This window comes from Mustela nigripes, chromosome 3 (genome assembly GCF_022355385.1).
Source record: "Mustela nigripes isolate SB6536 chromosome 3, MUSNIG.SB6536, whole genome shotgun sequence".
Lineage (NCBI taxonomy): Eukaryota > Metazoa > Chordata > Mammalia > Carnivora > Mustelidae > Mustela > Mustela nigripes.
The window spans coordinates 176,400,715-176,426,831 of NC_081559.1; the positions used below are offsets into that span (position 1 = coordinate 176,400,715).

Consider the following 26,117-nt stretch of genomic DNA (forward strand, 5'->3'; position numbering starts at 1 on the left):
AGACTTACATACTTCTTATTACATACTGGATGCTCCTTAAAGAACTTGATATTCAATTATTTCATCCTCGGGAGAACCCTATGGGGTTCAGATCAGTACAATTCTGAGGAAATGAGGCACAGAGAGGGCAGGAAATTTCCATAAGGTCACAGAACCATCAAGGGCAGAAGCAGGGTTCAAACCCAGGTAGTCGTGTTCCAGAGACTGTGACTTTAACCATCACGCTTGAGCAGTTCATCTGAGCGAGGTCAAAAGTAAACACAAATGTGCGACCCACTGTAGGACCCAACCCACAAACGCTGGACCCAAGTAGACTTGATTATCTTCTCCAAAGCATAGTCGTGCCCCAAACAGAAGGCAACACGGCCAGATTCATTCCGCCCAGATTTTGAGTCCCTCAAATCGGAAAGACTGCACCACATTAAGGGTGGCCAATATGGAACGCCTCAAGTGTCCACCAGCAATTCTTGTCGCGAGCAGATTTGGCGGAAATGCTCAGATTTGAAAGCAACACCGTCGTTCATTTATTAAGTGGGTTTGCTCGAGGTACTTTGGCATCCTACGGCATTCACTGAAACATCTGTGAGGTAGGGTTGGACTGGATTTTAAAGCTGCTTCTTCCAACGAGCCTTCTAGTACGTTCTCACACCGGGGATTCGATCATCAGTCACACTTCGAGGCCAGATTCTACATGCAGCACCGACACGACCCCATTCCAGGGTGGAACCTGGGACCTGGCGAATTCCTTGTTGAAGCTTCTCGGAGGATTTGCCTTGCCCAACCCAACCCTGACTTCTCTTCTCTCTCCCTTGCTTAAGGACAGGGAGTAGGATTTTTTTTTTTTTTTTTTTTAATTCTTTTCAATGCACTTAGCACAGGGCTAAGTAGACGGTAGTTGTTGAGAAGATGCTTGCCAATATTCTGAAGTCACCATTTTACAGATGGACAAACCGAAATACAAAACATAAAGCTTTGATCTGAAAACAAAATCAACACCCGCCCCCGCCCCCCTCCCCAGTGCAATTTGACGTATTTGCTCCCCTGCAAATAGGTGTCCTTGGTGGCGGATGTTTTTTCTCTAAAATGCCCCAAGAAAGAGGGTGGAAGAGGCCGAGCGAGAGGAGGAGGAGATGCCCCTGGAAGGATGGTGGGACGCGGGGTTGGAAAGAAGGTTCGTTACTGGATGAACCTGGCTGCCATGGTCCTGATGCTCGGCGCTGCGTGCACACCTGGAACCATTTATAAATTCTTTTGGGAAATGCCAGTCTAATAAATGCTTCGCCAGCCAGTAATTCATGAGCTCTCCACAGTAGCTGAAACCAAAGGGGGGTAATGGCCACAGCTGTCAGGCTCCAGATGCTCTGGGCCCGGCCCAGCCACGCTGTCCCAGCGTCTGTGTGGAGGAACGCTGGGAACTGGGCATGTCACCACCACTCGCCCTGGCCTCCTTCCAACAGCACCAGCTGCATCTGGCCCGGAAGATGGCTGTTGCTGGCAGCACCGAGGTCCCTGCCAGGCTGGGCGCTGGGCGGCATCCAGGTGGGGACGGTTGGACCTGCCCCCAGCACACGCGCTCCCACCTTATGCCCACCCCCCGCTCCCCAGTGCACAGAATCCCCCTGAGAACGGACCCCTTTTTGTGGTCCACAGAAAAGATGGAATGAGAACCACGCCGATGCAAAGTCACGTCATTTATTAATAATTTCTCTTTTCTCCTTCTTCTATGAATGGGAAGGAAAAAGTCTTTGGTGACACTCGCTATAAAACAATCTATCTTGAATGGCAAAGCCCAGACAGAAGTTACACAGCTCAGTGAAGTAAATCAAGATCTATGGCTTTGTATTTTCTCGCACACACTCTCTCCAACATACGTCAGGGCTTCCTTGCGCTAAGTAATTAATAGTCTACCACAAATGGGGTAAACACTCGGGAGAAGACCTATAGGGCTACTACAAAGACAATGGCAGCATATTAGAAAATTGTCCCAGGTGTACATAGGATACAAAACAAGGTGTACTTTCTTCTTTTTCTTTTTTGCTTTACAATTTGCCACCTAAAATAGTTCCAGTTTCGGTGCCTTTCTTCTACCCCTCAAGAACTCCTATACATGTTTTTCTCTCAAAGTAAACATACACGGCTCATTACACGGTACTCATTTGCACGGCCCTAAGTTAGTAATAATTACAACCCAAAGGAAAGGGACCTAGTCCTGTAGGACAGAGAGCTATGGCGGAAATCAAATGACCCTTGAGGCCTAAAAGGCAAATGATGACAAAACTAGAATGACTGAAATATTAGCTTGACTTGATTTTAGACAAGGGTGAGACCACGCTAATCGGAGGGCTTCCTGGATGGTTGTTACCTGCCTCTTGTTCCAGACAATAACGCAGACCTCCTCACCTGCTTAACGGGGTGATGGAGGTCCAAATGCGGACAGCCCGTCTCGGCACCCGACGTGAAACACGGTGGGCTTTAACGGCAACTACAGACAAGTCCCTACTGAGGAAAAACCATGATGATACAATTCTTTGATTTCTGGAAAAGGCAAAAAGGGGAGATAGTTTTTGGGAGTCATCTTCGTTGTTGAGATTCTGTTGTAAATAGCAGCCTTTTTAACCAACCACAGCTTCCGGACAGGGTTACTGATGTGATAGGGGAGACTGTGTTCTTAAGGATGCTGGATCTCATTGTTTAAAAAAAAGTAGACCCGGAGTCGAAAGAAGAATCTAATGTCTGCACGCTGAGGTTCTAAGACTGAGGGAGACAAGTTTAGCACCTCTGCTATTCATGCTTATGCACTGAAAAGTCAAAACAGCTTCGTCCCCCTCAAGCATGGCTGAGAAAATGAAGCCGGCAGTAAAAGAACTTTCTTGGTTAAATCTGGCCAAGAATGACAAAGCCATCTGAAAATGGAAACTAGGTAAATAAATTCAGCAACTCAAGGCCTGCTGGACGGGCCACATGTCAATTATATTAACTGTTAGAAGGCAGGGACATTTTTATTTAAGAGTTCATGGTCAGAACTGGTCCTTTTTTTTTTTTTTTTTTTTAAAGATTTTATTTATTTGACAGACAGAGATCACAAGTAGGCAGAGAGGCAGTCAGAGAGAGAGGAAGCAGGCTCCCTGCTGAGCAGAGTACCCAATGTGGGGCTCGATCCCAGGACCCTGGGATCATGACCTGAGCCGAAGGCAGAGGCTTTAACCCACTGAGCCACCCAGGCGCCCCAGAACTAGTCTTTTAAAACCAGAGCTTTCAGACACCAGAGGGAACGCAAGACACCTTCAGGCCTGGTAGCTTGCCTTGGTTTTGGCATCCTTAATTCAGCCTGTCCGGCAAGAGTCTTAAATTCTCACCCAGCAGAGCTCTCTGTCTTCTCCCCACTCCTGGCCTTCACACCGGCTTGATTAAAATTTCATTAGTTCTTTAATCAAGAGCTCACATTGAAAGGAAAAAAAAAAGGCAGTATATGGGTCTGTTCCTATTCATTCATCTCACCGCCAATTAAAGTTAAGTAACCTTTCTGAAAGGCCACTGGCATAAAAGTCCTTCAAGTGACCAGGTATCCAGAACCACAAAAATAAAGGCTAACCTCACTGGAAAGGAACGCCCCCACCCCCGGAATTACTCCAAAAGGAACACGGAAGGAAGCAACCGAGACTGGTCCTTCTCTGAGCATCGTGTGTAAGAAGAAATGAACCTATGGTGCACCTAAGATTCCAGGTAGGAGAGATTTCACTTTCTTCTGAAGCATCCTTTGGCAAGTGGGCTGCTATGCCCAGCGGTGTGATCTTCTGGGACATGACCACAAGGATGACTTCACGGGCTTTGCTCTACAGCCCCCATCTTGGTTTTCAACCAAGGGTGTCTACTCCATGGATAGCAAACTTGATTTGATATTTATAAGCCTTTTTTTTTTTATAAATACATAAGCCAGCTTTAAAAAATGATTAAGATCCTATGTACTAACGTAGAGCTAGAAAAAGATGGTTGCATAGAAATCGTTATACAGACTAGTCCTCTGTGGAGTTTCTGCATATAATTCGTCACAGGGTTGGCACCACACTCTCTGGCCGTGGCTTCTTCCCAATTCATGTTGGCCCACTTAGGGACACCTGGTTATCATTAAACTTGACTGAGCGATAACTCATGACACCCCACAGAGATGGTTCTGATTTGTCAACTTGCTGCAGTGAAACAGAACTCTTGCCCAAGTGAATTAAAATTACATCTCACTATTGGGCCTCACGGATGTGCTAAGCATTGTTCAATTCCCAGCTGTATGTTCCAAATGGGAAAAGAACACACCAGCTATCATCCCGGAGAGATTTGCTCAGACAATGACATGAAATGAAACCATGGAGATTTAAAGTGGCTGAGTTGTCAGATCCTGTTCTCATTTATAATTACCTTTTTTTTCTTTCTTTCACGTAACACACACTGTTTATGGAGAATATGCCCTGTGAGCTTTGTGACAGGTAAATCTGGCAAAGCGGTTCCCCCGAATCTATTCATGTGACTGACTGGTACAATTAGGGACACAGCTCTGCCAGCCAAGTGACAACAGGTGTTTCAAAGTTGGCTTGGGGGTTGAACAAAACGTTGCATTCACATTTTTGCAAAGGAGGAAGATATGAGAATATTTTGGCAGTCCTAAAAAATTAAATACAAACTTGCAAAGACCAGATGAATGAGGATTCATGGCTAAGCCTTGAAGTCACTGGGAGCTGCAGCTTAGAGGACATCGAACCCATCAGACTGGGCCTTTCAGAGGAAGAAACCAGTGCAAGGACCATAGACCTAAGAATTCTTTTTCAACAGATACCTAAGAGGGAATCACAGCCACTTAGGAGAAAATATCCTGTGTTCAAGAGTGGGCTAAGGCTGCGTCACATTGGAGGACAGAGAGCCTTTGAGAACTGTTCTGAGTCACGAGGCTGCAGAGAACAGCCCCCCTTTGAGCCCCCTTGCCCATACACCACTCCTAGCGGTATCAGGATGTGCAGGCTGGCCCTCGCTCTGTACACAGGCAGCACCGTGTCACCTCTCCGGACCTCTGAAACACCCAGTTTCTCTCCTGTCCACGGGGCTCTTCCTCCTTTCCCTTCCAGACGTCTATAAAGCAAGATGAGTTCAAGTTTCCTGGATTTATGGCGCCCATTGACCTGAGCCAGGCACTTGGAGTGATTTGAACACAATTCTGTGATGGAATTTTCTTCCCAGCCAACACTAGAAATACATTTATAAGCTCTATGAGAGTTTAGGGGGAAAAAAAAAATCCTAAAGTGCTTCTTGTTTATTCAGAATAAGAGATAGTAGAACCCACTAATGTACCTCTCTGCTCTCTCTCGTCTCTTCCAAGTAGAAAAAGGCATTTAGTATCAGAAATCTTTATCTTTTACAAGGGAGTTAAGGGATATTTGTGTGTGTGTATGTGTGTGTGTGTGTGTGTGTTTCCTGTTTATACTTGCAGTTTTACAATCATCAGAAACTCAAAGCAGCCTTTTTAGGGATAGAAATTTTCTTTTTAACAAGAAGCACAACAGGGCTTCTCCAAAGATTTAAAAATTAAAGCGACAGAAAACGGTAGTCACATTTGTTTCTGATTCTTTTGTTTGCCAAGATCTTGCTGGAAACAAGCCTTGAACCAAAGTGGTCTCAGGATTCCAGTGGCGAGGTCCACCCTTGGGGACTTCTCAGCAATGCTCGCACTCAACAGGGAGAATTTCTACGTGAGTACTGCTTTCTCAACAGAGAAGCCTCTGAAACTCGAGGTTTGCACAAAGATGAAGAGCTTGTCTCATGACTCCTGGTCTGCCACCAACAGCTTCACGGTCCCTCTGTCTCTAAACCAAAGCCTTCCGCCAGCGCTGAGCAGCCCTGTGCCAATGGTTCAAGGCATAATGGAGCCCACATCCCTGAAGAGCCTTGGGTTTCTGCTGTGGGTAGATACCTCCACCTCACTAAAATGCTGGTGGGTTTTCTGGATGTTTCCTTGTGTAAACGGAACATTCTTAATCACCCTAGTGTCTTCTTAGTCCTAACTCTTCCCCACCGCCCCACAAGGCAAAAGATGATCCCACCTGTCTCTCTGAGACGTAAAGTTTTCTGCTACCCCTGTCTACCTGGAAGTCATAACACCTTCTCTCATGCAGCAACATATTAGAGACAGAAATTCAAATGGGTCTGCAAATTCAAAGTGGCAAAGTGGAACAAAGTGCCCTTGTCTTAACTTATGCCTGGTCATTTCTTGACACTGGGTGGAGTGACTTCCTGGGTCTTCCATGAAGGCTGAGCATCTGTAGCCGCAGGAGACCCGGCATGACCAATGGCAAGGGTATTTGTGGGAAGAAGAGGAGCAGCTTTGAAATATTCACAACCAACACAATTTTGATTAAAGAAAGAACTCTGGTTTTTAATAGTTTTGATCATTAAAAAAGTTTAAACCTGCATAGCAATCATTTCAAAAATAATTATTTAATGTTCCATAATTAAACTGTACACAACCTAGTCTTGGGACATAGAAGCCAGTGAGGTGAGTTTGGAGCAGTCCTGTGCAGTCCCCGGAGCCAGGAGTCGAATTTTCATTGGCCTATATATTTTTTCTTTTTTTCCTTCTTCTTTTTTTGTCATTCTGTTCATCTTAGATTATTTGGATACTTGGCACAATCTGGCTCCGCTGCTGAGCAGATCTGCACTGGGAAGAGAGAGCAGCTTGACCCCGTCCCTTCTCGCTTCCCCTCCCCCACTTGGCTGGATTCCTCAAAGTCGCTCAATGTCTCGGTATTTCTTCCTCAGAATAGAGACCTGGTCTTTAAAGAGGACAGGGTCGAGCCTCATCTGCGAATGGATCAGCGGCATGTAGCCAAACCAGCTGGCAAACGTATTCATGCAGCTCTGTCGCTGGGCAAAGTGGTCAGGGTCAGCCCAGCGGGAAGCCCGAGAAGTCTGGGAAAAGGGAGACAAACCAGGAAGACAATGAGAGATGTGCAAGGTACGATGCGAACGCTGCAGATAATCAAAGTCAGGTTCAAGGGCAAGCGGCAGAGCTCGGGGTCTGGACCGGCCTTCCCAGGCACAGGGGAAGACGCGAGCACCAATCGGGAGTTTCAGCCTTGCCAGGTTTTCCCAAGATACGCTACATTCCTTGACGTTAAAAACATACAAACAAAGCTCCACACTGACTGATTCTCCAGTCTGGGAATGATTTACGAGTTGAGAGCCTCGACTCCTAGGGTCAGTACACATAAAAACTTCTCTTTGTACCTGTGAACAAATACTATGACTCACAATGTGTTTATGGTTCGAAGACAGTTTTCTAAAACCTTCCGGTTTACTTGGTTGATTCTGGGTAAGCAGAAATGATGGCTACCATCTCTTTAGCTCTCTGTGTTTGCCTTAAGGCTGGTTAAATATTTTGAGATCGTGTAGAGGACACTGCATTAAAAGAAAGCCTTAAATAACTTGAGTGCTGAACTTTAAATAAGCATCATGTCGTTCAAACCACATTTTTATGAAATAAAGAAAAAGGAAGCTACCCGATTTGGGGGGATATCACCCCCTCCCAGACTCCTTTATCAATAGGCAACTGTACAATGATGTTTATATGCATGTGTGTGTGTTCAAGGTGTTTTTATTCTCATGCACTGTTGGAAAATGCTTTCATAGGAAGGTACATTTCACTGTGCGAATCACTCAGAGTCACTTAAAAACCGTTAAGTGTCAACATGCTTGAAGGGAACCACTGAAGGCAAATACGAATGTCAAGTTACCTCTGAGCAGCAGAATAACAAACAAAACACTGCTTGTCAAGTGCTTCCGTGAAGCTCGTTTGAGCCTCATCACAGCCACCTGGTCAAGTGACCGCCCCAGTGGGCTAACACTATCCCCATCGCACAGACGAGGAAGCAGGTGCCAGGAACTTACTTTACTCTTATTTAAGGCTAGAAAGGGGGCAGAGCATAGGTTCCATCCTTTACCGTTCATACTAAGAGAATGCTACTTGGTAAGCCAGAGGAAGTTCTTAATTAAGCTAACCAGATGAGTGCGTATCAGAGCACACAGTCCCAAAGGGACCTCATTTTGTTCCTAAGTTGGTATGGGGCCAGGCTCCCCATCCACAGGCAAGTGCACACATATGCAAATGGACCAGTGTCAAGAGTTTACGCTTACCCTTATTCTCTTTTACAGATGGGGGGAAAAAAGAAAAAGAATTTTGAATCATCCGAGGATCATTTTTTGCCTGTAGATTTTAACGTTTATTTTGGGTCAACCAATGCACGAGAGAAGATATATTTCCCACGTAATAAAAACATAGTCTTATTACACAGGATCTCCTTTAGCCAGTCATACATCATCCATGCATAACAGAAAAGCGGGGTACATACAGTACATATCTAACTAGACACATCGAGTTACATCTAAGGCTAAATTTAGGTTTGTCCCCAAATATGTGAAATACTGGTTTGGTAGAATTGGGCAAATCTATGAAAACAATATAGAATAGATTCCTGAGGAACCATGTGTTATCAGAGTTTCACTCTGATAACTGTATTAAAAGAAATGAATGTATAACCTCAGGGAAGTTCACAGAACTCTCTGAGCAAACAATATTAAAGGAATGCTGCATCCTTAAATGACACAGAGAAAAATGTCTGGGCACACAGTAGCCACTCAATACATCTTGCTTGAGTTGGAATAGTCTGTTAGCCTTAAAGGTGAAAAATTCTTGTAAATCTTCTTGCCTGTTCTATTAGTAGTTAGAGGGAAATAAAATTTTCCACTAGACTCATTGCTCAGTAAGGACAGCAGCTCTGTTATAACCAGCATCTGGGCCAGGGCCCCATAATCCGTACCCGTTTGTAAACACTGAATTAGGAAATTCTCTAAACTTAAGATCCTGCAAGATTTCTGCTCTTCCTAAATTTAGTGAATGAAAATCCGTCAATTGTGTTAACATGAGGTCTGGTTAAGTTTCCCTTTGCCAAAGCTAGATCTGATCATGATTTTCAATAATGACTAGAACAAGGCACATGGAAAACCCCAAAGAACTAAACTGATTAAACCCTCAAGTACGTCCTTCCGGGCTGACTCGAATGCTGCTGCATTCTCCATGATTTAACTTGGGTGGATCTAAACGGTCTACAGGTTTTTTATGTCTTCTTATATAGAAGCAGGCTTTGTCCAAGACGAATGAAGGTGGCGGAGCCTCGGCATACCCAGATCAGCCTGATACAGGAGTGGGGGTATAAAATAAGGAGCAGTGGAAGGAACAGAGCCTGGAATTCAACTCCCACTTCTGTCTCTAATACTAAATGACTTACAGTATATATGTTTCAATTCTTACTTTTAAAAGAGAAACCTCTTTTATGAGTTTTCTTACTCATAAAATGAGAAAGTTGGATTAGATTTCCTTGCCAAGTGTCTTTAGTACAAAACCTACGTGACAACAATATTTTACTTTCGTACAAGTTTTGATACTTGTACAAGTTTTGATACTTTGGTATCGCAAACCTGTCAGGTCAATTTTTACCATGTCCATTTTGCAGATGAGCCCACTCATCAGGGGGTAGCCGACTTGTGTATACTCCTCTGTGCTAGTTCTAGGGGAAAATCAAGGACTGTGATTCCTGGTCCGTCACCAACATGCTCACCCAACTCAAGAGGCAACCACCAGAAGACTGTCTTGAGGACAATACTATGAGCTCTTCACCAAATCAAGCCCCTACAATAAATTCACGTAAATTCTTTGTAGGTCTTACATTCTGGAGAAGGTTGATATTTCTCATGCCACATGAGAGCTTTTACATTCTCGACAGCAAGATACCCTTGACTTACATCTTCCCAATCATTCACGTGCCAAACATATCTCCCTTGGGGCTTTTAGATATTTCTTAAAATTCCCTCATTTTCCTTCCTAGAGGAGCAGTGAACCTTCCTTACCTCAGGCTGAACCACCCTTGAGCAAAGCAGGGAAGGAGAGTTCTAGTCTTACCTGCCCCATCATTGTCTCCTTATACTGCTTCTTTTGGGTGACTTTGATTGGAGGCAATTTTGTCACAGCAGACACCAGGAAATTCATGAGAATGTCCTCACAGTTGGCCAGTTGGTCCACCATGTTCTTTAGGCTGGCTGGCAGGTAATGGGTGTACAGGTAGTGATAATATCTGTAAAAGTCAGACAGGTTTCAGAGGTGTCCGTTATTGTATAATCACAGGTGGTCTTCTTTGGCAGGAAACCTATACTTATTGTTTGATTCCCTAAACACATCATGGATGATGATGGCAACAGCCATCACTTATCTGGTCCGTACTATATGCCAGGTGATGTTCGAAACTGCTTTGCAAGGAATGTCCCCTATAATCCCCACAAGGAACCTATGATACAGGTACTATAATTATCCTTGCTTTGCAGATAAGTAAAGAAGGCACAAGAGGGCCACACAAATGGAGATACTGGTTGGCCAGCCCGACTTCAGTATCAGCATGGTTGGTCAGAAACCGAGAAGTTACTTACATGTAATCAGTATATCCTAACTACTGGCTTAATCAGAACCATATTCAATACTACCCTATACTATACTATTCCACTTCTGTGGGCTATAAACCATATTACTTTTATACTGTTAGAGCAAAACCCTAGTTAATCTGATGGTCAATCATTATGGAGGACCCAAAATTAAGTTGAATTAGTTCTTACTCTACTCTCTCTCTCTCTCTTTAAAGAGGGAACATAATAGCATTTACTTATAGGAAAAATAACTTGAAGGAATCACATTTACAGAGTGTTAGTGGCAGAGAAGAAAGGGGGAACAATTCACTTTTAAAAGGTAGCGTCTTAAGATCAAGATTCAACCCACCTAAATGCTTATTCCTTATACATTCCAACTCTGTCCCTGAGATAGCAAGATTCTCTATTCTTTACTAAAAAAGACTAGGCAGAAGAATGGATGAACATGACTGAGTCAGTACTGCTAACCATCTACACTCACTAATTTGGCAGTCTTACCCAAGTTCCCTGGCTTTAAACACCAAATATATTCCAACAACTCCCAAGTGTGTATCTCCAACCCTGCTGTTTTTCCAACATACCCTTTCGGATGTCTCAACATGCCCAAGACTGAATTCCTGTATTTTCCCGAATACCTAAATCCACCCATACGGGCTTTCCCCATCTCTGGATGGCCTCTCTATCCTTCCAGTTCCTTAGGTCAAAAACAAAACAAAACAAAACAAAACAAAACAAAACAAAACCAAAAAAACCCTGAACCATCAAACTCTATATCCAATCTGTTAGAGCATCTTCAAAACATGCCACAATCCGATCACTACTTACCACTTCTGGCTCCCAGGTGCCATCATCTTTTGCCTAGATCTCAATCACCTCCTAATAGGTCTCCCTGCTTCTACACTGCCCCCCCATATAGTCTGCTCTCAACACAGCACCCAGCGTGGATCCCTAAAATATAAAAAAGATGTCTCCACTCTGCTCAGAGCCCTATACTGGCTCCCACGGCACTCCAAGGGGAGTGAAGTCGTCACCATGGGCAGCGAGGTCTTGCCATGTGGGGCCCCATGACCCCGCTCTCCCACTTTCCGCTCATTCCACGCTCAGCACATTGGTGCTTCCTGCTGTTCCTCCAGCCCTCTGGTTCAGGGCATTTATCCAACAGTATGGCTCCGCTGTTCACTATGCTAGAGCACTCTTCCTACAAAAATCCTCCTGGATGATTTCCTCTCCTTCTTTCAAGTCTCTGTTCTGATCTCACCTGTTCAGTGGGGGTTACTGGCACCCTCACACCTCCCCTTTACCTTCACCATTCGTGATCCTTGACCTGCTCGACTTTGCCTTTCTGCTCTATAACTCACCCCCTTAACCTATTACAGAATTATTATGAATATCGTGTCCTTCCCTTGTTGGAATGGACAACCTACTTAGGCAAAAAAAAAAAAAAAAATTTTTTTTTAAACTCTATGGTAAATCCCAAGCACTTAGAATAACGCCCGGGGCTGCACAATGAAGTATGTCCTTTTGTTGCTGTTATTCTCAATGTTCAGTTACTCGATACACGTGAGTGTGTCCAACTCCAGACAACCTGAAGATGTTTCTCTACCATTATTTCTGGAAATGCGTGAGCCAGGGGGTTTTATCGGTTTCAAAGACACATGCTGGCCACCCTGACAGAACGTGAACAGCGATGCAAACTAATTTCTGTTAATGCTGTAAAGGAGCCTTGGCCCAAGGTCCTCTTTATGCAACAGCCAGAAGCTACGAGAGAAGGAGCTAGGTAAAAGTCAACGCGCGGGACATCGGAACTCCTCACTTGTGGTAAATAGCAGCTCCCGTCAACACCATGGAGTAGTCGTTCGTCCACTTGGACGTGTACCCCCACCGCTCCTTAGAGTTATCCCAGAAATGGCTGCGCGCGGGGTACCCCACGATCCGCTCGGGGAAGGTCTGCCACACGGTGAAGGCAAAATCCACCTGCAGGCAGAACACAAGCCAAACAAGCAATCAACAGTGTTAACAAATGTCAACAAAACATTACCTTCCCCCTGCTAATTCGTGATGCGAAATCCCAGGACTGTTGCGAAACATTAATTCCGTGTATTCATCAGCAAATTAAACTGACTGCTTGACATTTTGCCCCGTAATTATGTACATTTTAATGTTTTCTGTTGAAGAAACTTCAGATTAGTGTAGAAACGAAAGAAGAAAAGAAACTGCTGATATGTCCTTTAGAATCTAGTTTGTTCAAGCAAAAACACAAGTCGAAAAAGCAGTTGCTGGCTTCCCCTCCTTCCCCTCCGGGGTGCACGTGACCGCTGATTCACGCGAGGCACAAACGCATCTGTTTTATAAACGGGAGATTTCCTATGTACATCCAGAGCGTGAACAGACAGCAGGCGGCATGACTAGCATACAGCAAAGCTGAAGTGACTAAAATAAAAGCATCCTTTTAAGAGCAAGAGAAAAGACGTTTAAAAACCACACAAGTTCGAACAGGAATTCAGAGCAGCTATCGTAGCGTTGGAAGATGCTCAGTAAAAAGGAGATCTACAAAAAGCATCCACGATGAAAAATCACGAAGAGTAAGTGGGGAAGAGACCAAGCAAAGCCACACGATTATTTTATTTTTTAAAAAAGATTTTATGTATTTATTTGAGAGAGTGAGTGTGCGAGCGAGAGAGCACAAGCACAGGGAGCGATGGAGGGAGAGGGAGAAACAGGCTTCCCACTGAGCAGGGAGCCCAATGCAGGGCTTGATCTCAGGACCTGGGATCATCACCTGAGATGAAGGCAGATGCCTAACCGACTGAGCCACCCAGGTGCCCCAACGTGAGATTATTTTAAAGGCAATGCAGGTAAGAGACTGTCCAGTGCTTATAAGAACCCAAAGTAGGTACTTCTCAAGCTGCTCAAAAATGACATTTATAAATTAGCAAATAATCTGTTTTCAAATATGCGAGCAAATTTTGGACTTGCTGTGATTGATGAATGACAAAGAAGTACACAGTAAGTAAAACAGAAACAAAACAGTGAAGAGTAAAACAGTAACAATGCAATCATAGAATGCTCATATTCATGTATGTAATACTCTGGTTACAGTACTTAAACATCTTAACTCATGTACTCCTCACAATATAAGCCTGTGAAGTAGGTAATTTTATAGTCTCAATGTACAGAGAGGGAAGCTAAGGCATATGGAGGTTTAAGTGACTTTCCTGAGCTAGTTAAGTGGCAGAGTCAAGATTTAAACCAAGCCACCTGGCTTCAAAGTTGGCACATACTGTGACCGCAGTCTCCATATTAACTGTTGCTACAGTACTGAGAACAACTGAACTCTTATACAGGTTACACATTCAGCCTGCGAACTTCCTTATCTCTTCTCCATAAGCAATGCAGATGGAAATTTCATTTATTCCATAAATATTCCCAGTTGTGGCGCTGTGATGGTGGATGAGAACATAGTGATGGTGCCAAGTCCGGTTCCTACCTCCCAGAGGTTGAAAAACAATAACCATTGGCGACAGCCAACAGTGAAAACCACCCAGGTTCTATTAACTGACAAATACATAAACCAACCATGGTATGTCCATATGATGAAGTATCATTCAGCTCCAAGAAGCAATGAAATACTGAGAATACGGGATGAGCAGTGCAAACAGCATGCTGAAGGAAACCACCCACAAAAGGCCACATGTTGTAGAAAATGCCCAGGAGAAGGGAATCCGTGGAGACAAAAAACAACAACAACAAAAAAACGGATGCGCGGTTCTAAAAGCTAGGGAGGGACTCCTGAGTGGATATGGGTCTCCTTTTAGGGTGATGAAAATGTTTTTGAATAAGACAGAACTAATGACTGCCCATCATCGTGAATGCAGTAAATGTCACTCAATTATTCGCTTTAAGATGGTTAATTTCATGTTGTGAATGTCACCTCAATTAAAAGAACGAAGCAAATCAGCCAAGATCACTGGTCCCCAAGCTTTCACCATTTGCACAACATCATTCCGTTTTTGCCACATTCCCACACCATACAATCAGTTCTTTCCTATTGTTCTTTCAACTCCCCATGTTTGCCCCCCCACCCCCATTAGCCTCATCCTAGGTAAACCTGTCAGTGAAACCACAGGTTTGGTTGCTGGCTATATTGTTTTCTAACAAACAGTAAATATAATCGCTGAAATATGCTTGTGATGACCCATGCAAAACTACGGGGCACACACCATCCTTCAGGAACCCTGGCCTGAGGGATCTGTGAGAAGGTCCTTTTATCTCTGAATCCTTTGGGTCTAGAAGTCACTGTTTTTGTGAACAGTCACATATTCAAATTTTTATGAAAATTTAGTTTGGCCCTCTAACTCAAGATAAGAGAGCCTTAAGACTATAGCTTGCCCTCCTCCCAAATGGAAACATTCAGAAAAAAGGTAGGGTGTTGGAAAATACATTAAGGAAATCTGTTGGGGGGCACCCAGGTGGCTCAGTGGGTTAAAGCCTCTGCCTTCAGCTCACGTCATGATCTCAGGGTCCTGGGATCCAGTCCCACATCGGGCTCTCTGCTCAGCAGGGAGCCTGCTTCTCTCTCTCTCTCTGCCTGCTCTCTGCCTACTTGTGATCTCTCTCTCTGTCAAATAAATAAATAAATAATCTTTAAAAAAGAAGAAGAAGAAGAAAATCTGTTGGGGCACAGGGCATCTCAAAGCCAGCAGCAGGGGAGTGGACAGTGTTTGCCGGAAGATGGAAATTGGGTTGTGATAACCCACACGCCATCATTGGGACTCGATGGGATGGCATCTTTCGCAGCCCATCGTCAAACAATCAGCCTGGTTGTCAGCGCTCTTTGGGGTTTTCCATGGTTCTTTGAAAAGGAAACATATGCCCGGGCAACTCCTAGAGAACCCGATGGGGTTTTTTTCATCACATGAATTTCTTACTATCTCAAAGCTGTTTCAAGTCATTTCAAAAGAACTCAAAAGTAAATTCAGATAAAACTCCGATTCTTGTGATAGTTCTGCTTTCCCAAAGATCATTAACACATCAAAGGAGGCAAAGGTCAGCTCACAGCCTTTTCTCTTAAAAACCAACATCTGTTTTCTTTTGAGAGTTTGCAGCAATCCAGATAAATGTAAATAACTGTGACCAACTATATCTAATACCCTTTACAGAATGCTGTTTAAAAATGTACCCTTAACGCTACAGAGAGGCATTTAAACAAGCGGAGACTCCTTAGAGAGGAAATAAAATGAACCACCATCTATTCACTTAAAAAAAGGACAAGTCCTCTGTCCTTGGCCATCTTACGTGAACGATCACTCCAGGATCAGCAGGCAAAATCGAAGCAGACCACCAGCCTCTTAAATCTACATATCGCTTTCCATCCACACTGCCTTCTAATTACTTCACAGAGGTCACACGTTCCTCCCAGCGCGTACCCAGTGGCTGGCATGGCTCGTGTTGGTGAAGAAATTCACCCGCCCCATGGAAACATCACAGAGATCTGACTGTGGGACGGGGGAAAACACTACTCTCAAGGGGGGACTGCTTGCCTCCTTTCTGCCCAGGGGAAGACATAAGCTGCGTGAGGACCTAACGTCATGGGAAAAGGACTTAAATATATGCCATCGCTGTCCTGTTCTGGCGATGAGCTACTCTCCCTGTGTTTCCCGCCAAGGCCTACTTTGGAAGGCTGTGCATGGCACAGCCCAGGCTTCCTGACAGGCTGCTGGCGGACCGGGTCAGGTCACTGGGAATCACCTGCAGGAAAACGGAGGTGGGACAGGGAGCGAGCGGCCGGAGTATTTCTCCCCCTGTCCCCATCGGGGTTTGACACCAGAACTGCGGGCAGACACCACATCGCTCCGTGGTCACCGGTCCCGTAGGGCAGGTCCCCAGTTCCAACACTCAGGAACTCTGAAGCACTAATTTCCTTCAGAGCTGGGGGTGGGAGCTGCTGCGCTTTTCTGGCCAGTCTCCAGGTACCTCGAGGTCCTTAACTCCATCCTCCTAAGTCATCTGAAATCCCTTTGCTGGAATCACCTGACCTGAATGCCGAGTGCCGCTAGGACGCGGAGGGCGGTGGGCAGGAACAGTGTCGTCAAAGTAGCCCAGCACCGAGACTAGAACACAGAGATTCCCTGACAGGTACCTGGGGAGTGAATGTGCTCCTCAGATGCCCGCTCCCCTGGCAGGAAGCAGCAGAAACGTGTCAGCTGGAGTGTCCCCCACCCCGCAGTCCCTGGCTGCTGTTCCCTCTGAACACGAGACCTATCTTCTCCCCCGCCCCCCCCCGCCCCCCCCGACTCCGAACCCCTTTCTCCTGCGGACCTGCGTTGGGCACTACTGGCTGCACATCCACACTTTAGCTCCCACAGTGTGCAGCCCTTCAGTCATTCATTGACTGAGTGTGTACAGAGCCTGGGCTGCAGAGAAGGCATTCTACCCAGGGGAGGCCCAGGGCATTTTTGGCCTGCACAGAACGTTGTGGATTTCGAGAAGGAGACGGTGGGACTGTTAGCCTAGGTAGACACGAAGTGCCAGCCACGTGGGCTGGCGTCCAGGAAAGGGCACGCTGGTAAGCAAAGAGGTTCAAATAGAAGAGAAAATGATTATGAATAAGAGGGGAAGAGAAAGGGAGAGCTACAAGTAGCTCGGACGCCACGCTTTTTAGCAGCCACTGTTAATAACGCATTTTGGATATACAACGTTTTTATAGAACTAACTGTCTTTGGTCCCCTCAATGGTTTACAGTGAGGTTTCTGAGAATCAATACTCCTTCGAGTTGTAAAAATTGGTTTCCTATCATTCTATCTCCTCCTCTCTCTCCTCCTCACTCATACGTTCTTTGTGCAATCTTATGTTTGGCACAAATACCTGAACCCCTGAAATAGCAAGGGTCTCCCGTCTCAGTCTTGAAGTACAACCGTTTGCTCTCGTGTGGGTGAAAGGAAATGAGCACTTTAAACCGAGCAGAGAGGCTGCCTTCAGAACCCAGAACAGTGTACCCTAAGAAAGGCAGCACACAGCCACGGGCATTCAGATCACTGGGGAAGGACGGGCTGTTTGCTCTGCGCCGCGGTCTCAAGATGACGCTAAGCAGGTGCCCCCCTACTCTTCTGGGTTCTGCTGTGCTGTTTAGAACAAAAGGAGGGCAGGCCGGAGGGAGAGGTCAGGCACAGCCATGCGAACGAGGAGCCAATTAGCAGAGATAAGGGAGGGGAAAATGCCCTCTTCCGGGAGCCAGGTGGTGGCGAGGCACTCATAGGAACTGGGTTCATTATAACCGACTCTGTGGGAAGTTTTGTTTTTTTTTAAGATTTTATTTCTTTATTTGACAGACAGAGATCCCAAGTAGGCAGACAGGGAAGCAGAGAGAGAGGGGGAAGCTTTGCTCCCTGCTGAGCAAAGAGCCCGATGCGGGGCTTGATCCCAGGACCCTGGGGTCATGACCTGAGCCGAAGGCAGAGGCCTTAACCCACGGAGCCACCCAGGCGACCCTCCATAGGAAGTTCTGAAAAAGGTTTTCAAATGGTCATGGCCTGGGCAAAATAAGTGCTAGCACCATGGGGCCTGGGGCAACTGCCTGAAGACCCCCCAACCCCCCCACTCCTCAGGCGGGGGCGCTTACCTCCGTGGTTGAAAGCACAGTGTCCTCATCGAGGCTGAGCACGGCGTCTGTGACGATGTTGTCGTAGGGCAGGAAACGGCTGCTCATAACCTGGGAGCGGGCGGAAAGGAAGCAGCAGAGAAGGCATGGGGGAAAAGAGAGGTAAACTTAGAGACCTGTTTTCAGGAAAAGTCCCCCATCCTCACCTTCGAAAAGAATGTTCTGCCACCACGTCCCCCCTCAATGTTGAAGACGTCCATTTCCCATCAGTGTGGAGCCATTTGTTCTACCGTTCTTGGGCGCCTACTGTGTACAGACACCTTGCTAGTCCAAGGGAGTACACAAAGGTGAGGAAGACATATTCTCTGGTCTCAGAGGAGCTCACAGTCCACAGAGATGTCCAGATGCAGACGGTCTGTGGCCAGCAGAAGGTGCAGTGGCCAGCTGCTTGCAAGGGCAGATGGAGGCCTTACAGAAGAAATGACACTGGAGTAGGACTGGATGGACAGGAATTCACCAGATTTAAACGGAAGTGAGGCAGAAACAGGGCTCAGCGGATATGAAGGCACAGGGGAGAGAACCGGCACTCTGAGGCCTGGAGAGAGTGGACGGATGGAGCTGTGAGCTGTGAGTCCAAGTGCGGCGTACATGCCACTGGAAGGCTGTGTTGTTTTAGGAGGTGTGTAGAAAAACATTTACAAAAATTCTCGTTATCAATGTTAGCATAGAGTAGAAAAACATATACACGCCTGTATCCGCAGCTACAGCAGGAACAAGTAGTAGTAAAGTTATTTAAAAATCACTTCACTGAGACGAAAAGCAAGCCGATTTATAGCCAAATACTAAATACAAAATAGCACATGTGGTATATGGATTTAGCAAACCGTGAAGGCAGTATATGAATAAAGTTTGGTAACTCCAGCATAAGGCATGGTGAGGTGTGTACGGGTGTGTCCAGGGCGAGGGCTTTGGGGATGAGAGGACCCACTGGAGAAATTAAGACCAGACAGACTTCGGGGCAGTTGGTTAAGCGTCTGACTCTCAGTTTCAGCTCAGGTCAGGATCTTAGGGTCTTGAGATCGAGCCCCACCTGGGGCTCTGTGCTCAGTGTGGAATTTGCTTCGGATTCTCTCTCTCTATCCCTCTGCCCCTCCCCCTGCTCGTGTTCTCTCTCTCTCTCTCAAATAAATAATCTTTAAAAAAAAAAAAAAAAGATTAGAGAGACTTCTCTGTGACCGTCACACCTTGAGCCTCTGTGTTGAACGTACTGCAGAATGACTAACCCTGACAATGGTAAGAACTAACATTGGAAAAACATCTCCTATGTGCCAGGCATGTTCCAAGTTCTTTATACACATTATCATGTTTCTCCTTTATAATAAACCCATTTTACGGCTGAGCAAGCTAAGGCATAGAAAGTTTAGGTGTCTTGCTCAGGATGAACCCACCGGCATTTCATCCCTGTTGGTGAGGTTCTGTAGAGCATGTCTGCCACTATGTGACACCTGTCTCAGGTTCGAGAAGGAACCTCAAAAGTGAACCGGGGGCGGGGGGCGCCCGGGGCGCCTGGGTGGCTCAGTTGGTTAAGCGACTGCTTTCGGCTCAGGTCATGGTCCCAGAGTCCTGGGATTGAGTCTCACATCAGGCTCCCAGCTCCATGGGGAGTCTGCCTCTCCCTCCGACCTCCCCTCTCATGCTCTCTCTCTCTCAAATAAATAAAATAAAATAAAAAAGTGAATGGTCAGGGGGAACATCAGGCAACCTCATATTCACTCTGGAAGTTTTATCAACAGTTACAATAGCCTCTCTACATTCGCACTTGGAGGCCGAGAGAAAAGGCACATTTGCCACCACCCCCTCTCAAGGCACAGAGGTCAGGGAAGTCAGCAGTTAGACACGGGAGACAAAGAGGAAAGGAAGACCCTTAACCAGGCTGCCCAGAGTATGCTCTCCACAAATCTGAGGACCCCCAGCCCCAAGAAGCTCAAGCTTGTATTTACAACAACAAGACAGCTGACCTATGAGACTCCATTTCCACGCCCGCGAAGCTACTGGAGGGCTTCTGACATTAAAGGATGGGAAGTGCCCACTATTTTCCATCTCTGGGAGCTCCAGGGATGTATCTACAGCGGAAATGGCTCCAGGGTCTGCTCCTACACATCTGTCAGCTGGGTCAAGTTTTCTTTTCCTTTCTCAGGCTTTCAAAATGAAATAAAATATAAAGCGATCAGCAACCCCATATACACGGTGCTCAGAAATCTCAGCCCAAAGCAACTCTCCTGATACTGTTTACATGTCTGCCGACTAACACAGAAACCATTAGCTGCCAGCTTAGTGATGCCCTGACCTTTCCCTTGTTAAGTCTATGGGGGAGAGCTGCACAGACGAGGCCTATAAATTCAAAACAGAATTTTGCAGCCAAAGCAGCGAACACATCCACTCCAAACTCAAGGCTAGATATGGAAATGTACATACAATGGGGAAAGAGCAGGACCTATGACTTCCTCCCCATTACGCTCCCAACTGCTGGTTTCATAAAAGGATCCATTTCCTTTTTCTGAACCTGCTTTATCAACAGAGGTTAGGAGCCCATCACCCAGCCACTTCCAATTCTAGTGTTGAATTAGACACTCTCTTCCAAATACCCTGCCTCAGCCACATTCCGAAAGTTGATGGTTTAACAGAAAAGGAACTGGTGTACTCAGAAAGTCAATCCTGAGTGAAATGGGTTTTGCTTCTTAGCTCATGTAAGAAATATTTAGCTACCATATACCAGCTCAACCCCTTCTAGAATTAGCAAACATGGATAGAAAATGACCAAGATGCACGAAGTTTATTGTCTAATGGGGAATATGAGAAATATCCCTAAGTAATTATACAAAGCACAGGAAGAGTTAACTTGTATCCACCACCCACTGTGTGTATCCACATTTCTAAGTACATTTCCAAGTCTAGTGTTGTGCCATTTGATCTGTTAGCAATCCTGTTTTAGGTATTATGATTGCTTCCATTTACTAAAGGGAACTGAGGCACAGAGACTTAAATAACTCATTTTTGAGCCCATGATACAAACTGTAACGTTCCAGTGCCTCCCAGAAGAGTAGTGGACATTTGGTGTCTCCTGGGTGCCTCACAGGCCCAGGGCTAAGCACCTGTAATGCACTGTCTCACCAACTCCTCCAAAAGGGCCCAAGTCTGTGCCAAGGTTCCCAAAAAAACAGAGCCTAAAGAAATACTTCATTAAACGCAAATGCTTTACTAGGTGGTAAGTCCCAGGGCAGTGAGAGTGAGGCAAGAGGAATGGCCCACTGGAATCAGCGGCCAACGTGGAGTCCAGGACCCAGCAGATGGCCAGAAGCCCAGACACCGCTATGGCTAGAAGAATGTACGCCACTTGATCTTAGCCAAAAGGCCGAGAAAAGATCGATACGGCTGGGAGAATGTGAAGTCTCTTACAAGCTATGTCTATTCGAGCCCCCATCTTGTACACAAAGAAACTGGGACTACTCACAGAATCAAAGTAAAAAAAATCAGTCATTGAATCTGTGTGTAAAAATGCAATACTAACCACAGAAGTCAGAATTGCTCCCAGTCAGTCTAACTAGACCCTGTTTCAATTTCCTGACATATTCCAAGGAAGATTTATCTACCAGAAGAAGATCTAGACACCCACGGAAGCACACACACACACACACACACACACACACACACACACACAATGAATTCCCAAGTCCAATGTCAACAGCATCCATCTGAGCATGATCTGGGACCTTGGGCACTGGCAATGCAGAGATGGACATATGGGATCATAGGCAGGAGACTTCTGTGTGCCATCCCTTTAGTGAAACCACATCTATAGTGAGACGGGTTTCGTAAGGGTAAGTAAGATCCACGCTGAGAAGCAGGTGATTTTCTAATTCCCACCTTCACTCAGGAAATGCTTACGAAGCAGTTCTTGGATAACCAGGCTGCTCGACTCCAGCCCCTGTGAATGCTGGGGCTTTCTGGGTCCCATCGCACACGGTGTTCCAACATACGGCGCGGGGCGCAGTGCAGAGCAGCCGGGCATACGTTGGAAATGGACAGATAATGTTCATCCCCTGGCCCACGTTGATAGCTGTAATTCTCACCGCGTCACGTTGAACTATGGGAGATTGCTCCTTGTAGTAACCCAAATGATGATTTTTGAATGGTTTCCCCTAACTGATATTATTTTACTCTGGCTCGAAGATGTTTTACTTGGTGAGAGACCATCTCCCAAGACCTGCTTTTGCGGGTACTGACCAAGGATGTCTCTTAGAGGACATGCTTCACCGATCTGTTCCATTTAGTGGCAGCTAATTTCTTCACAACAGATATGATCTACAAGAAAGCAACGAGCGGAAGCTAGAGAAAAAAGAACTCACCCCTGGCTGCCCAGAGCAGAAGAAGGAGGTAGCTCGGAAACAGGGGCTTCAAGAATGCATGGACATTCTGATAACAAAGAGAAAGGCTTTGAGAACGGATGGTCAAGACTTACAGCAAAAGGGAAAGACGAGAATTAGAGGCAGGAGGGAACACAGTACAATTTAAAGAAGTGTGAGTGATCCAATTTGGTGAGAGGATAGGGTCTGGGTGGGGGAAGCAATGGGAGAGAACAGGACTGGTAAGACTGCCCAAGGCCAGTTACACATGGCCTCAAATGTGAATTTTAAGCATTAGCAAACAGAGTCCCTTAAGGCTGAGAGATGATCAGATCATTCAGTTCTAGGCAAAATGAACTGGAGAATGTGCAAGGGACCAGCTAGGCAGCACACGCGCGTCCCTGGTGGAGACACCCAAATGGAATTAAAGTGCAGATGTCCTCTTCAAGATTAATGTGAGGACGAACCACTGTTCTGAAAGACACAACTGACACGGACGAACCAGCTAAACAAACCTCAGACGTGACCGCCATCAGCAGCTTTGTCTGGATTCCCATCATTCATACGAGAATCACTAATGCCAGGCCCTCAAGGCATCGTACCCTAGCAGCAGCCCTAGGGATATGTGTCATTACTTCTGTTCTGTAGACGAGGAGGAAACCGACGGTCAGAGAAGGAAAGTATATGCGGGACCACAGATCCCCTCCAGAGGCGGTGTTAGGACCCACGGTTCCCCAATTTGAGAACCGACAGCTGTCAAAGCTGAGGCTTTCCGGGGACGCGGATAATTTTAGAAAAAGGAATCCAGAGCCAGACACTCCGTCTAGAGCCCGCGCCCACAGAGAAACTAACAGCCCCGGGCGGTTCTGCCCTCCCCTTCCTACCTTGCTTTCTCCTTCAATGACGATGACAGGCACAGCCGTGGCGGGCCAGCGGTGTTTGGCTGGTAGGGGCTTGTCACAATTCCATAGAACTATGATCTGAAAGAGACAAGGGGCATGAGCCGGCTCGGCTTGGTGAGGCTGGCTTTAGTGAGGCTTCCACCCCAATTTCCTCTCAGAGACAGAAAGAGGCCTAAGCAAAGCAGAGAGGCAGACCTCAAACTTGAATTTTAAAGAGAGCTCCCCTCCACCCCCACACACACCATCTCCAGAACCTGGTCACCTCAACAACTAGAGAGAGAGGACCAAAAGAGTAACCTGAAAAAAACTACATCAAGGGGGGCAGGAGAAAGTTGGGGAGAAAAGTCAATTTCAGAGTTGCTGAATCTTAAAAAAGTAGGTTCTTTAATTCTGACATCGTTCGATGAGCAACGGAACAATGACCAAATTAAATAAAAATGGGTAACGAGCTCTGGAACATTGGCTAGGAAGCAGTGCTCCTGCGGGCATTGTGGGAGAGAAGAGAATCCAAGATGGAACCGGTATGGTGAGTTCATGATGTGGATTCTCCAGAATGGCTGCTAATTTTTTTTTTTTTTAAAGAATTTATTTATTTATTTGACAAAGAAAGAGCACAAGTAGGCAGATAGGCAGGCAGAGAGAGAGAGAGAGGAGGAATCAGGCTCCCCGCTGAGCAGAGAGCCTGATGCGGGACTTGATCCCAGGTCTCTGGGATCATGACCCGAGCCGAAGGCAGAGGCTTTAACCCACTGAGCCACCCAGGTGCCCCAATGGCTGCTAATTTTATGTGACTTCTCGATAAATGTGTTCGGTTTAGAAAGGCATACTTCAACAGGTTTTAACTGTTTCCAAGTTTGTAAGCCTTTTTGTACAACCTGATTTACAAATCACAATGCCATTGTGGAAAGCGTATGGGAGGGACACTGATTGGGAAAATCCTGTAATAGATAGAGTCTTCTCCTGATTTTATACTGAAGTCACGGGTGCCATGAGAGAAAAGCAGACACCTCCTGACACCGGCAAGTCTGCTGCTTCCGTTGAAACTTCGTCTTCTGGGCGCCCATGGCATGTTTAAAAACAAAATAATGGGGGTGCCTGGGTGGCTCAGTGGGTTAAAGCCTCTGCTTTTGGCTCAGGTCATGATCTCATCAGGGTTGTGGGATGGAGCCTGGCATTGGGCTCTCGCTCAGGAGGGAGCCTGCTTCCCTTCCCCTCTCTCTGCCTGCCTCTCTGCCTACTTGTGATCTCTCTCTGTCAAGTAAATAAATAAAATCTTTAAAAAAAAATTAAAAACAACAACAACAAAATAACACCTTTACGCATTCTTTAAAGACTGTGTTGATATGTATGTTTCAACTTTGCCCCAGCGAAACATCTCTCTGTAACCCTCCCCTTACCTGCGCTGAATTTCACTTCCAAGAACCGCTGGCTCCATTGATGAAAAGGGAGTAAGGCATGACAAGCGAAAGGGGAGGAACTGGGCCTGAGGCTGAATGAGTCCCGGGGCCGGAGCAGGGAAGGGGGGGGGCACCGGGGGGCAGAGCTGGAGACGGCGGGGGCTGCGGTCCGCCCCCCACCCCCCACTCACCTGGGCACAGTACTGGGATTTGGCGGCAGCCACGAGAAGCTTCAACACTGGCTGGGACTGGGAGACCAGGGGGGTCACCGCGTGGATGACCGCAGTGAATTTGGAGGGGGGCTTTAAACCTGAAACAGAAGCGGGAGAGGAGCCCCATGAAACCCTAGAAAACGACACTCAGAAAACCATTCCTCCTCGCTCCATTGCCTCGCCCCGAAGCTAACCTTCCCGCCTTGCCTTGCGTATTTGCCTTGCGTATTTTTCCTTCGCCTCTCCTGTCCTGACAGAACAAAAACAACGGGAAAAGCAGCTAGTTAACTGTGGCCTGAGACCTTGATAATTTACAGCTTCATGTCCATCCCAAGGTTCTTCCTCTGACAGCCTAATCCTCCCCAGGGGATGCACCTCTGATCTCCCTGTAGGACCCAAGTCTGGACACACCCCCACCCCCCACCACTCTCTACTCCCAGCAGAATCTACTCCAGCCACTAACGTCTTAAGGTGGATTTAAGGAAACGGGATCTCTCCTGGGTATCTGAATAGCTCTTATTCTTCATAATGGAGTTAGGATGTTTTTTTTCCCCCCCTTTTTTTTTTTTTTTTTTGGCGTGATTAATCCTATTTCCAATAATGACCAGCAAGCGACAAAGGTTCAAGGAACAGCATCCAGAGCCTTGCTGTCTAGGTGGGACTGCCTGTGCCCATTGGTGGTGGGATCTTTCCCTCCGGGTCTCCACAGCCAGGAAGTGGGCATCAAACCCATGGGGCCGCTAGGAGAACAGAATGATAGGAGTAAATGCATACCAGGCCACCAGAACAGGACCCAGCAAACAGTAAGTGCTCAATAAGTGTTTGCAGGTAGCCCTCACCCCCATCACCATTATTCTGGAGCAGCAGCTCTTTTGTGGGCGCTGACATAATCTGAAGGAAAAAAGCACAGGACCCTGACCTCCACCGGCTGCGCGCTCTGAAGCCCTGGGTGGAAACGTGTGAAACAAGCAGGAGCCACGGAACAGAAAGCAGCGAGATGGCTTCTCCCCCGGAAAGGAGGTTTTCCAGAAGAACTCACTGAGAAACTGGAGACACACTTAAAAGCTTTTTAAAAACTTCACTAGTTCAGACCCAGG

At 46.3% G+C, this 26,117-nt stretch overlaps 1 protein-coding gene across 1 annotated transcript in view; it reads right to left on the minus strand.

Moving 5' to 3' along the window:
* Positions 1-6,388: 6,388 nt before the first annotated feature.
* The window catches only part of EXT1 (exostosin glycosyltransferase 1), a 279,469-nt gene continuing 259,740 nt past the window's right edge, over positions 6,389-26,117 (minus strand). Inside the window, exons 6-11 of the mRNA XM_059395069.1 lie at positions 25,000-25,118; positions 23,394-23,489; positions 18,128-18,217; positions 12,323-12,483; positions 9,995-10,166; positions 6,389-6,948 (exon numbers count right to left, since the gene is read on the minus strand). Of these exons, the coding sequence (XP_059251052.1) occupies positions 6,763-6,948; positions 9,995-10,166; positions 12,323-12,483; positions 18,128-18,217; positions 23,394-23,489; positions 25,000-25,118 (824 nt within the window). The 3' untranslated portion in view covers positions 6,389-6,762. The remainder of the gene's footprint in view (positions 6,949-9,994; positions 10,167-12,322; positions 12,484-18,127; positions 18,218-23,393; positions 23,490-24,999; positions 25,119-26,117) is intronic.